The sequence below is a fragment of the Chelonia mydas genome, chromosome 1, assembly GCF_015237465.2.
Source record: "Chelonia mydas isolate rCheMyd1 chromosome 1, rCheMyd1.pri.v2, whole genome shotgun sequence".
In the NCBI taxonomy this organism is placed as follows: Eukaryota; Metazoa; Chordata; order Testudines; family Cheloniidae; genus Chelonia; species Chelonia mydas.
In genome coordinates, this window is record NC_057849.1 from 16305445 (window position 1) to 16319212 (window position 13768).

At 47.5% G+C, this 13768-nt stretch overlaps 1 protein-coding gene across 5 annotated transcripts in view; it reads left to right on the plus strand.

Annotated features, from left to right (window-relative positions):
* MYO7A (myosin VIIA) overlaps window positions 1-13768 on the plus strand; it is a 181379-nt gene that overhangs the window by 88490 nt on the left and 79121 nt on the right. For all 5 annotated transcript variants that reach the window (XM_043527899.1, XM_043527904.1, XM_043527883.1 and 2 more), the window contains 8 exons: window positions 4577-4719; window positions 4826-4939; window positions 6082-6235; window positions 8198-8274; window positions 9128-9247; window positions 10748-10890; window positions 11206-11416; window positions 12138-12273. In XM_043527899.1, coding sequence (XP_043383834.1) covers window positions 4577-4719; window positions 4826-4939; window positions 6082-6235; window positions 8198-8274; window positions 9128-9247; window positions 10748-10890; window positions 11206-11416; window positions 12138-12273 — 1098 coding nt within the window. The remainder of the gene's footprint in view (window positions 1-4576; window positions 4720-4825; window positions 4940-6081; window positions 6236-8197; window positions 8275-9127; window positions 9248-10747; window positions 10891-11205; window positions 11417-12137; window positions 12274-13768) is intronic.

Below are 13768 nucleotides of genomic sequence, written 5' to 3' on the forward strand. Positions count from 1 at the left end.
ATTCCGTACAGCACCTTCCATTGGTTTCGCTCACTGGTTAACATGAGCCTGTGTTTAACTTGATCAACGCCTCAGAACCAAACGCTTTGTAGTAGAAAAAGTAATAATAGCCATTCCACCTTGTGCTTTGATCAGGTTTGAACGCTTGAAGCTGCTTGTACAATAACACAGCTTTCTGGTTCTAGAAAGCTGCTGTGGAATGAATGTGGAGAGCCAGAATTCTGAATGAGTCAGGAGGAATAAACAAAAGAGTTCAAGGAAGATTCAAGACATAAGGAAGGCCAGATTGTCAGCCCTGTATTTACATAGGTGAGCAGGGACTCCCATGAATAGTCCGATTGACTTCAGCGGCACTAGTTTTGTGAGTTAACTGCTCATTGCTGTGAATACGGATTCACAGTCTTGCCCCAAAAGATGGTTGCAACTTAGAGTTGGGGGCCCAGTTCTGCCACCCTGATTCAAGTCGAGTGATACCTTACTCAGCAACTAGTCCTGTTGAAATCAATGGGAGTGCACACGTCGTAAGGTAACTACTCTGCAAGAACAACGAGGAGTCCTTGTGGCACCTTAGAGACTAATAAATTTGGGCTTTTGTTTGGGCATAATCTTACCCACTTGGTAAAGCAACTCCCATCTTTTCATATGCTGAGTATTTATACCTCTCTACTGTATTTTCTACTCCAAGCATCAGATGAAGTGGGTTTTAGCCCACAAAAGCATATGACCAAATAAATTTGTTAGTCTCTAACGTGCCACAAGGACTCCTTGTTGTTCTTGCTGATACAGACTAACACAGCTACCACTCTGATACTCTGCAAGAGTAAGGGTAGCAGGGTCTGGCCCAGCATCATTGAAAACATTGGGCAAGAGTCCGACGTCCTTACTCAATAGTGCTTTACTTCAAAAGGAGTCAATAGGAGTTTGTGTTACTAAACCAGAGCAAGGGTGCCAGAATCTGGCCCAGTGTTACTGAGGTTCTAAAACGCTGCCACGTGCCATGCCAGCTGTGATAGGCACCCTGATGGACAGGCACATAACAAGATCAACAGCTTACTTCAGTCGGAACAGACTTGATCGAATGAAGTAATAAGACTTAGAGGGGAGTTTTGTCTGTCTAGGAGATTCAGCTTTGGTCCTTTAATTTGTGGGTTAAACTAATTATCTTTCTGAAAAAAGAAAAGGAGTACTTGTGGCACCTTAGAGACTAACAAATTTATTTGAGCATAAGCTTTCCTGAGCTACAGCTCACTTCATCGGATTGGATGCATTCAGTGGAAAATGCAGTAGGGAGATTTATATACACAGAGAACATGAACAATGGGTGTTACCATACACACTGTAACGAGAGTGATCAGGTAAGGTGAGCTATTATCAGCAGGAGAGCGAGGGGGGGGGCAGGAAAAAAACCTTTTGTAGTGAAAATCAAGGGAGTGTGTGGGGGGGGGAATAAACATGGGGAAATAGTTTTACTTTGTGTAATGACCCATCCACTCCCAGTCTTTATTCAAGCCTAAGTTAATTGTATCCAGTTTGCAAATTAATTCCAATTCAGCAGTCTCTCCTTGGAGTCTGTTTCTGACGTTTTTGTGTTGAAGAATTGCCAGTTTTAGGTCTGTAATCGAGTGACCAAAGAGATTGAAGTGTTCTCCGACTGGTTTTTGAACGTTATAATTCTTGACGTCTGATTTGTGTCCATTTATTCTTTTACGTAGAGACTGTCCAGTTTGGCCAATGTACATGGCAGAGGGGCATTGCTGGCACAGGATGGCATATATCACATTGGTAGATGTGCAGGTGAACGAGCCTCTGATAGTGTGGCTGATGTGATTAGGCCCTAGGATGGTGTCCCCTGAATAGCTATGTGGACACAGTTGGCAACGGGCTTTGTTGCAAGGATAGGTTCCTGGGTTAGTGGTTCTGTTGTGTGGTGTGTGGTTTCTGGTGAGTATTTGCTTCAGGTTGGGGGGCTGCCTGTAAGCAAGGACTGGCCTGTCTCCCAAGATCTGTGAGAGTGATGGGTCGTCCTTCAGGATAGGTTGTAGATCCTTGATGATGTGTTGGAGAGGTTTTAGTTGGGGGCTGAAGGTGATGGCTAGTGGCGTTCTGTTATTTTCTTTGTTGGGCCTATCCTGTAGTAGGTAACTTCTGGGTGCACTTCTGGCTCTGTCAATCTGTTTCTTCACTTCAGCAGGTGGGTATTGTCGTTGTAAGAATGCTTGATAGAGATCTTGTAGGCGTTTGTCTCTGTCTGAGGGGTTGGAGCAAATGCGGTTGTATCGTAGAGCTTGGCTGTAGACAATGGATCGTGTGGTGCGGTCTGGATGAAAGCTGGAGGCATGTAGGTCGGCATAGCGGTCAATAGGTTTCCGGTATAGGGTGGTGTTTATGTGACCATTGCTTATTAGCACCGTAGTGTCCAGGAAGTGGATCTCTTGTGTGGACTGGTCCAGGCTGAGGTTGATGATGGGATGGAAATTGTTGAAATCATGGTGGAATTCCTCAAGGGCTTCTTTTCCATGGGTCCAGATGATGAAGATGTCATCAATGTAGCGCAAGTAGAGTAGGGGCATTAGGGGACGAGAGCTGAGGAAGCGTTGTTCTAAGTCAGCCATAAAAATGTTGGCATACTGTGGGGCCATGCGGGTACCCATGGCAGTGCCACTGATTTGAAGGTATACATTGTCCCCAAATGTGAAATAGTTATGGGTGAGGACAAAGTCACAAAGTTCAGCCACCAGGTTTGCCGTGACATTATCGGGGATAGTGTTCTTGACGGCTTGTAGTCCATCTTTGTGTGGAATGTTGGTGTAGAGGGCTTCTACATCCATAGTGGCCAGGATGGTGTTTTCAGGAAGATCACCGATGGATTGTAGTTTCCTCAGGAAGTCAGTGGTGTCTCGAAGATAGCTGGGAGTGCTGGTAGCATAGGGCCTGAAGAGGGAGTCTACATAACCAGACAATCCTGCTGTCAGGGTGCCAGCGCCTGAGATGATGGGGCATCCAGGATTTCCAGGTTTATGGATCTTGGGTAGCAGATAGAATACTCCTGGTCGGGGTTCCAGGGGTGTGTCTGTGTGGATTTGTTCTTGTGCTTTTTCAGGGAGTTTCTTGAGCAAATGGTGTAGTTTCTTTTGGTAGCCTTCAGTGGGATCAGAGGGTAAAACTATTTCCCCATGTTTATTTTCCCCCTGCACTGTTCCTCAGACGTTCTTGTCAACTGCTGGAAATGGCCCACCTTGATTATCACTACAAAAGGTTTTTTTCCCCCCGCTCTGCTGTTGATAATAGCTCACCTTACCTGATCACTCTTGTTACAGTGTGTATGGTAACACCCATTGTTTCATGTTCTTTGTGTATATAAATCTCCCCACTGTATTTTCCACTGAATGCATCCAATGAAGTGAACTGTAGCTCACGAAAGCTTATGCTCAAATAAATTTGTTAGTCTCTAAGGTGCCACAAGTCCTCCTTTTCTTTTTGCGGGTACAGACTAACACGGCTGCTCCTCTGAAACCTATTTTTCTGAAGTTACAGTTACAGGAGAGGCTTGAAGCTGTTAGAAAAAGAGCATTATTGTACTGGTCAGCACAGGACTGAACTTGATGGAACTCCTGTGGAGTTACCCTTGTTAGAGCTCTGCACTAACCTCCCGCTCTAATGTGACATATGACAAATTATTTTAATAGGTGCTCTTTTTATGGGGATATCTGTAGCCAAAATTTGAGAAAAAGCCTTTCTTTCATGGTTGTAGAAATAAAACAGACATTAAGGTCAGTGTGATTTTCCATTCGGGTTTCTATGTATATAGATCTTGCTGTGATCTGGAGGATGCACTTGGTTTGAGGCCTATAGTCCTTAAATTAATATCTGAATTAATTAATCTCTATCATGCTGATTTGTATTGTTTGTTGAACATGGGCTTCCTCTGGTGGTTGGTGTAGCACCTGCATATTTCCCTGGATGACCCACCATTCCTTTCTGTCCCACAGGCCAAATCGCATTCTCATGTTCTTATCATCCTCCACCTCACCACCTGCAGTCTCCCCCTTTTGACCTCACCCCACTAAAGTCTATCCAAAATGCTACTGCCAAAATCATTTCTCACCCATCACTTAGCTCAGATCACCCCCTTCTCCTTGAGCTGACAAATGTCTCTTTCTTCACGCTAAGAAAAGGAGTACTTGTGGCACCTTAGAGACTAACCAATTTATTTGAGCATGAGCTTTCGTGAGCTACAGCTCACTTCATCGAAAGCTCATGCTCAAATAAATTGGTTAGTCTCTAAGGTGCCACAAGTACTCCTTTTCTTTTTGCGAATACAGACTAACACGGCTGTTACTCTGAAACCTTTCTTCACACTATCTCCTATGCTCCCCATAAACATCCCCATTTTTTCTGCCCTGGGTTGGATTGGGACTTATGACCTACAGGTGAAAGGCTCTGCAACCTGGTACCAATCCCCTGAGCCATCCTTGCTCCATTTTGTGTCTTGTTTTTGTTGCCCTAGACGAGACAGATTCCTTCCTGAGTCTGGGTACAGATCTCACCTCTGCCATATTGTGTTGCTTATTCACAGCTTTTGGAAATGCGAAGACGATTCGTAATGACAACTCCAGCCGATTTGGTAAATACATCGACATCCATTTCAACAAGCGGGGAGCCATCGAAGGGGCAAAGATTGAGCAGTATCTCCTGGAGAAATCTCGAGTCTGCAGACAGGTGAGGCTGCTGAGAAAAGGCAGGGGTATGTATTGGTCTTTCCTTTGTTTGGGTATTGGCAGGCTCATCCTCCTAGCGGAACTGATTCCCTCCTCTTCTGCTCCAGGCCCAGGATGAGCGGAATTACCATGTATTTTACTGTATGCTGAAAGGAATGACACCAGAACAGAAAAAGAAGCTGGGCCTTGGGAAAGCCACTGATTATAACTACCTCGCTATGGTAAGAACAGCAGAGCAAGATCTTGGGGAGAACAGCTTAGGCCTTGTGACGTGTCCTGCTTACCTTTGTATATAAGGGAGATACAACCAGAGCTGCGAGAAATGTTCCCTAATCTGAAACCGTGTCGGACCCACATGGTAACTTTGAGGTTTGTTGCAAACTTGAGACCCAGCCTAGAGGTCTATGGTAGCTCTGCTCCTGCAGGAGTGAGCCCCACAGCCTTAGGTTAGCAGCTGAAGAAGTCCTGTCTCCTGCATGTAGGGGCTTCTCTACTGCCATTGTTCCTGAGGAGTGGGACAGTTGAGGTGCTTCTTTTAGGTATGCTCGGCCCAGACCATTTAAAGTGTATTTGGAAACGAGGGCCGAGACCTTAAATGTGCGTGATGTTCTAGCAGAAGGCAGTGGAACGAGTGGAGACCAGGGCGGATGAGCGTGCCGTGATCTGTGTTCTGAGGAGGCATGCTGCTGCAGTCTGCACTAGCTGGCTATTTCCCAGGGCTGGTGCTTTCAAGCCCAAGTAGATCTCACCGCCATAACGCAAGTGGGAGATGGCAAAGGCATGTGTAATCAAGTTATCATCAGCATGGGTAGGACAGTTGGAGATGGCGGAAGGTAATCCTTGCAACCCAGTATCAGTGAGGAGTCCAGAAGGGGAGGACTCCTGTACTGCAGTCTGTCTTGACCATTTTTGGCCATGTGTCCCAGATCAAAGGGGACCTGTGACGTGTTTTCTTCTGTCGCTATCTTGCTAGGGTTTAATGTCGGTCAGCCCTTTCTCATCCATATGCTGATCTCAGCCAGACACTGGGACAGATGGATGGCAGTGTTGTCATTGTAGGTTGCAGGTCTGTTTGGACCGTACTTTTGTAGAATACTTACAGTAGGGCCAAATCCAGAGGTCCATAGTCAGTTTTCACTCATTCATTGCTTAGAAAAGGTCCATGGACTTCAGCGGAAACTTAGCTGAGTGAGAACTGAGGATTTATCTCATAAGATGAGATTTTTTTCCATTGACTTTAGTGGGGAGAATGCGAGGGCCCAATATACAATATGGCTACAGATTTCTGTATCTGTGCTCTTATTACACATACGCTGCTTCCTGCATGCACTGCATACGCAGTGTCACTGCCCTTCCTTCCCAGGGTAACTGCACTACCTGTGATGGCAGAGACGATAGTAAGGAGTATGCAAACATTCGCTCTGCAATGAAAGTCCTGATGTTCACTGACACGGAGAACTGGGAGATCTCAAAGCTTCTGGCAGCCATATTGCATATGGGGAATTTGCGGTATGAAGGTAAGTGGAAAATAGTTGCATATTTATTTATTTTAAATGCCGAACTATCTCGGATGCTGATACATCGTCCAGGTGCCAAGGCCGGTGAGATAACCAAAATACCTAGCTCTTGTCTAGTGCTTTTCATCTGTTGCTCTCAAAGTGCATTACAAAGGAGGTCAGTAGCATTATCCCTGTTTTACAGATAGGGAAACTGAGGCACAGGGAGGGGAAGTGACTTGCCCAAGGTCACCTAGCAGGTCAGTGTCAGAGCCAGGAAGAGAATCCAGATCTCCTCACTCCCAGTCTAGTGCCCTGCCCACTAGCCACACTGCCTAAAGACAGAGTCTCTGCCCAAAGAGCGTGCAGCTGGAATTGAATTTGTACCTTGAATTTCATACACACTGAGCCCCCAAAATTGTGCTTGATGTCAGTGGTAGCAGCAAGTGTTCAGCACCTCTGAAAATCAGCCTGGAGCAGAATCTATTTATCTACCTACCCCACAAACGTCTGTGGTCCTTAATACCATGGTATCTCACCACCTTACAATCTCTAATCAGCGGTATCAAACTCATTCCATATGGCTGGCCTGATCCGATACCCTACCATTTGGCATGGGCCACATTCAGCAGAAGTGATTCAAATAGAAATAGATTAATATAAACCATGTTGGCAATTACTTCATTTATTGTATGCCCCTCCAGCACCTCTTAAATGCAACCATGTGGTTCTACACCTGTACATGAGGTCCTGCTGGATTGCCACGCCGGAGTCAGGACTATGGGCATGTAATTTGTAGATTGCACCAGCGTGTTGTGCTCTAACTTCCCCAGGTGGAACCTGCTGGTGCGCACTAAATGTTCCTTAGTGTCCTGTTTGAAACAGGATTATATCAATGCACACTAGCAGGGTCTACACGGGGCGGTTAGAGTGAAGCACGCTGGTGTACTCTGCAAATCACACCCCTGTTGTGGGGACTCTGGGGTTGTGTAGACAAGCCCACAGATCCATGGAGAGTCGGCGGACCGGAGGAATCTGTTCGTCTGGCTGGATCCAGCTCACGGCTCGTACGTTTGACACCCCGGCCTGCTGTATTGATCCTCACAACCCCCTGTGAGGCAGGGCAGTGCTGTTAGCCCATTTGCCACCTGGAGATCTGAGGCACAGAGAGCCTAAGGGTAACACGTTCCAAAAGCACCTCAGTCTTATTTTCAGAAGTGACTTAGGAACTTAGGAGAAAAAACCCCGCTGACAGTCAATGGGATTTACTCACCTAAGTGCCTAAATCACTTTTACAATGAGATTGAGGCTCCTAAATCAGTTAGGCATTGAGAGACTGAGCACCGCCACTACACCTAAATGCCTTTAAAATCGGGGCCTAAGTGACTTGCCCAAGGGCCAATAGGGAGCCTGTGTCAGAGCACAGATTTTAACTAAGCCCAAGGCTAATGTGCTGCTATCAGACCATCTTTCCTCTCCTTTTTAAAGGCCCTGTTGTGCCCGGCTAGCATGTGGGTGTGATGGGAGTGGTGCCTTTCCCCTACCCTGTGCCACTTCCTTAAAGGTCAGGCACTTCTGAAACCCCTCCCTACTCTTCTGAGCAGTGGGGAGGAGGCAGGATCATGGCCTTGCCTCCCTCTGCACAGTGCCATGGAAGGGGACCACTGATGCTCAGGGAATGAGCCTCGCCCCAGGAAGGGTGAAGGGGTGTAGCAGCAAGGACCTGCATCGGGAGCTACGAGAGGAGTTTGGCTTCCTCACCCGCAGGGATGGTGCAGCTCCTCACTGTCCCCAGCTGAGCCATACATTACAAGCTTCTGATCTAATCCATTCTTTGAGACTGAGTGTGGGTGTACGGTGAGTGGCAGTCAGAAGTGGTCAGATGCAGCACCCTGGCAGGGAGCACTCCGTAACCTAGATGAAAAGGGACTGACCACACAGGCAGCTTCTGCCCATGTCTTCTCTGTGACTTTCCCCATGCAGCACGGATGTACGATAACCTGGATGCTTGCGAGGTTGTTCGCTCTGCGTCGTTAATCACTGCAGCTTCGTTACTGGAGGTCAGTTGCTCTTCTGTCATATTATCTTGTTTGTTTCTTCCTGGAATTGCTTATTCCTTATATTATGATAGTGCCCAGAGACCCTGATCTAATCAGGACCCATTGTGTAGGGTGCTTTGCTAACAGAGGTAGAAGCAGTCTCTGCTCGTGAAGAACGTAGAGAGCCCAATTGCCGTTTGTGATCCAGCTGCTTTACCCTAGTCTGACAGCCTAAAGTGGGTGCATACTGATTGAAACCTCTCCCCGGGGAAAACCCCAGGCATAAGGAGGTTCCCCTGGTGACATATACTTGCTGGAATGGCCCACACCTTCTGTAGCTCTGACCATTGGGCTCCTGGCCCCTAGAGAGCGATGCATAGGTTAGAGCAGCCCTGAGGTCGCTCTCATTTACATCCAGGGTTGGGCATGCCCCTGGCAAGATTGAGACTACAGGGTACTGTAAAGTTACTCAGGTGTATAAGTATTTGCAGGATCGGGCCTATAAACCCCAGGAAAAGTGGTTTTGTTGTTCTAGGTGCTCTCATCACATTCCAGTTACACCTTGCACTAATGTGCAGTAGCACTTCACAGGTTAAAAGGGCTTTACAAACATGAACTAATCCATCCCTGCAAAAACCTCTGTGGCATAAATGAGTGGATGTTAGCTCCCGGCTGCGGCTAGGTAAACCAAGGCAGAAAGGTTGAGTGAGTCACCCAAGGGACAGACTGTGGAGGGAGTCAGTGTCTGAGCTGAGATTGGAGCTCAGGAGTTCTTCGCTCCCAGCCCTGCGACCAGGCCAGTAGACCACATCTTTCCAAAGAGCTGTTTTTGTTCTGAATCAGTCAGCTGTACGTGTTGTTGTACCATGCTCAGGTGGACCCTCAGGATGTGATGAACTGCCTTACTAGCCGCACAATAATCACGAGAGGAGAGACCGTCTCCACCCCGCTCAGCATGGAGCAGGCGCTGGATGTGAGGGACGCTTTTGTCAAGGTAACACCCAATGTGCGCTCATTCTGGCGTTTTCTTTTTAAAACGTACACCTGCCCGTTTTCGAACTGATTTAGATTCTCCATCACTAGGAAGTCATTGATCTCAATCGGGGCATCAGTTGCTAGGTGGAATTCTCTGGCCTATGTTATGCAGGAGGTCAGATTAGACCTAATGGTCCAGTCTGGCCTTGCCATCTATGACTCTGTGTTAGTGCCAGTTATGGGGAGCACATAGAGAGCTGTGTCATGAGCTGAGATGGGCCTATGCCAGAACCCCTGGCTTCATGAGGTTTCAAATCTGGACCTGAGCCCATCTGGACTCCAACAGCATCCAAATTTAGCTCTTGGGGTCTGTCTCTGTAATTGGTTGAACCAGCACCATGAGTCTGAGCTCTTCTGAACTTCAAGAAAGTGCAACAGACCCAAACCCAAGGTCAGATCCTTAGCTGGTGTAAAACAGAGTGGCTCCAGTGCCACCAGTCGCCCCCAGAGCTGCACGTTATGCTTCGGGCTTATCTGCAACAGTGAGTTAAAGAAAGACAGACAGCATAGAAATAGTATGCTGTGAGTAGGTCTGTGTAGCATCAGAAAGGACACAGCACCATGGCGATTCAGGGCAATGAAGGCTTGTGTTATGGTGTGAAGGAGGCTTGGTGTTTGCTTCACAACATAGGGTGTACCACACAAACAGTGCCCTGCTCCTCGATGGCAAGTGCGGACCTACCCTACCCCCTAGCTCCGGGCTCAGGTACAGCAGGTCAGGTCCTTGGACTGCCTGACTGGCGTGCAGTGAGGATGCCCCCACCCTGCAAAGTTCAGATCTGTCTCCACTTCCTCCAGGTTTGTGGGGATTTGAATCTGAGGTTTTAGATCAGGCCCATCTCTGTGTAGTACTACCTTGGATTATGTGACACAAGGTGATGCCTGCAGTCCCAGGAATGCTGAGGCAGCGCCCGTTAACTCTGGCTGGCTGCTGCTGTGCCGTTTAAGGAAGCAGGGTCTTACTGAGGCAGGACTTCCTTTATTTACATAGCAATGTAGCACCTCTGCTGATCTGCATGCGGTAGATAGAAGTCCAGGAGGATTGTTTAGAGGTGTGGGCAGCCTGTGATAAATGGATATTTCAACACCTGATCTTAAATAGAAATTGCATCCTGCAATGCAAACTAGAGATGGACCTGTAGCACATAGTTTGCACCCAGAGCCAAGGCCACCGAAGTCTGGGTGTATTCAGATCTGGGATTTTGCACTGGGCTGTCTTTAATATAAACCTGCAAGCTGCATGTTCCTGGGCTGCAAGCTGGGCAACTGAAGCTTTAAGCCACCTGTTCTGTGTTAATGACTGCCACTCTGAAGCAATCACCTTGCTGTGGAATGTGTCCTTTGGGGGAAAGTCTAGTTTGTGGGGCTTGTACTGGAGAGGGGATGTCACCACAGGTTGCAGGCCAGCAGGGTGAACAATAGCCATGTGTCACCGAGCTCCATCTCTTTGATGATTCAGGGAATCTACGGGCGGCTTTTCGTGTGGATTGTGGAGAAGATCAATGCTGCCATTTACAGGCCTCCCTCCCACGAACTACAGAGTGTCAGGAGGTCCATTGGTCTTCTCGATATCTTCGGCTTTGAGAACTTCACTGTGAACAGGTACAAATCCTGAGACGTCATTGCAGAGCCCTGTCTCCAGCTTCCTGCACCTTGGACCTGCAGTTAACCCACCTCACAGGCTAAGCAGGGGTAGGCTGGATAGGAGACCTCCAAAGGTGACGTGTATGGTGCTAGGGTCTGAGCAGTTGGTGCTCTTCCTTTTGAGTTAATACTCAGCCAGTGTCAACCTCACTGAGTGGCCTAAAGTGCTTGTGAGTATCCCGTAGAGCATATGAAGTGAAGGGATGAACAGCTAGATGGAAATCAGGGGCATACACTGAATCTAATCTGGTTTTGTCAACCTCATCTCCCCAGTTTCGAGCAGCTCTGCATCAACTTTGCAAATGAGAACCTCCAGCAGTTCTTTGTGCGCCATGTCTTCAAGCTGGAGCAGGAGGAGTACAACCTGGAGAACATTAACTGGCAGCACATAGAGTTCACCGACAATCAGGATGCCTTGGACATGATCGCCATCAAACCCATGAATATCATATCACTCATTGACGAGGAGAGTAAGTTCCCCAAGGTATGTTTGGGGCCAACCATTCATCCTAGCCACTCCATCAGTTTCACCTCTCTGTGTGTTGTTAAACTGACTTTGAGTTTTACGGTTTCAAAATTACGACACAAGTTTCATGCGAACCAGTTTTAGCCAATGGGCTGATGTGGTGTCATCTGTGTGTTCAGTATTACCACTGTGCAATTGGTCACTTCAGTCACATGGTATTGTTTCTCTTCCCTGATTGCATGACTGCAACTTTAATAAAAAGTGGGGAAGCCATCCTGTATATAGCCGTATATCATATATCTACCAAGTGCATTTGTGACAGCTGCCTTCTTGGTTGACACACCAGAGACCGAACCAGAGCTAAAAGCACAGCTTCAGAGAAAGAGCTGACCCTATCTAGGTGGGGCTGTAAAAGATTTTTATTATCTGCAGATCAGGCACAGAGGAGTTTAGGTTCCATATTTGTTGCCTTTACTGGCATCTCAAGTTTTCTTTCACCCTTTGTCACTGTTGCAAACAAACTCATATTTATGGTGGTGAGGGTGTACGTAGAACAGCCTTGTTAGGGAATGGTGTGGTCAGATTGTTTTTATTTTAAATTACTCTCCTCACGTTTTCTCCCCGTGTTTCTCTCATTGAAACAAACTCTTATCCCACTGCCCTAATGAAAAAGAAACACAATGATTATTTGAGAACTATTTTAATGGGACAAGAATTGGCCTTTTTCTTACTTATGCAGGGTACAGATACCACAATGCTGCACAAGCTGAATTCCCAGCACAAGCTAAACACCAACTACATCCCGCCGAAGAATAACCATGAAACCCAGTTTGGCATTAACCACTTTGCTGGTGTTGTCTACTATGAAACCAAAGGTATCTGTTGTTGTGGGCTGGCTTTAGGGAGCTGCTTGCTTAGGGTGGGGGAGAGGGACAGGGCGGGTTTCCATTGTAGAACCCTCAGCTCTGTGGATGCCGTTTGTTATGACAAGGGAGCCAGAGGCACTGAGAGGGGAGTATCCTGGAAATATTAATGATTTGTGCTGTCATTCCTGCCTGGTTTGTTTCCCGTTATTTCCTTTCTTTGTGTGTGGGTCTGTGTTTAAAAATCCAGGCAAAGACCGACTTTGGCAACCTTCTGGGATTAGAAGAAAAGAACTTTGGCTAGCATTTTTACCCCTTATTGCCAAAAGTTAAACATCTAAACGCTGCAGTGAGAATGATCATTTTTCTTTCCTCCTCTCCTTCCAGACTTTTTTGCAGGGCCGGGTCTGTAGGTGTCTGTCTACTGCTTAGCACAAGGGTGACCTGATCCCACTTGTAGGCCCTACTGCAATACAAATAAATAAAAATAAATTGGAGTGTACTTAGTGTGACTACCCCTTACACCAAACCCGCCGGGTGCCAGCAGCGTGCCTGGTGTACCACAACTCAGAGGCAAGCCCTGTAAGTGCTTCAGCAGCTAGGGCCATGTAGGCGCTAGCCCTGGTGGGTCCCAGTAACCACTCACACATGGCTAAGGGAAAGGGTATATTGATAGGGCTGGCAGGAAAGGGGAAGATTGTAGATACCTTAGGTACAGAGGCTAAAACAATCACAGTTCAAGGTCAGAAACAGCAGTAAATGTGTGGGTCCATGGGGCAATCCACTTGCAGGTCAGGGCTCTGCAGGCATAGTGCCTGGGATCCCCTCTCCTGCCCAGTCTCTATTCCAGCAAACAGGAGCTCACAGGTTTCCAGGCCAGGCTCAGTTAATGTCTCTCACTGGGGGCCCCACTGTGCTAACTCTCTGTCCAGCTGTTGCTGCTTCCCCATAAGTCCCACTCAGACCTGCACCCAGCTCTGATGTGTGGCCTTCACAACCTCTTCCACCCACGCCTCTGTGCACAGCTCCTGGGGCTTCTCTCCGGCTCCCCGCCGTCATTCGGCTCCCACTCACAAACAGAGCCCAGCCACCTTCTGGTTCAGCACCTTTCCCCTTACCAGGCATGGGGAAAAGAAAGGACAGGGGGCTGATGGGAGTCACAGGAGGCTTCAGTTGCTTTCCAAAAAAACCAAAAATTTAAAGTATTTTTTTAAAGAACTAAAATCCTTAAAAGTCACTTCTTCCTTCTGACCATACCCGAGGTCGGGTTTGATGGCCAGGAGTTCCAATGTTTTTGCTAAAACGTTTCAGAGTAAGCCCATTTGTACAGTGGGTGTATGGACTGAGCAGCACTAGCATATACAGCTGTAAGTCTGCTTCTTCACTGACCACTTTGGGCTGTGTGATGGGGTCAGGACTCAACACCGCTAGCGCCTCCCGCTGGTTGCCCCGGGAATTAGCTCCTGTCAGCTGCGGAACACCCTTGGCGCGTGGTGGCTCGCCCGTT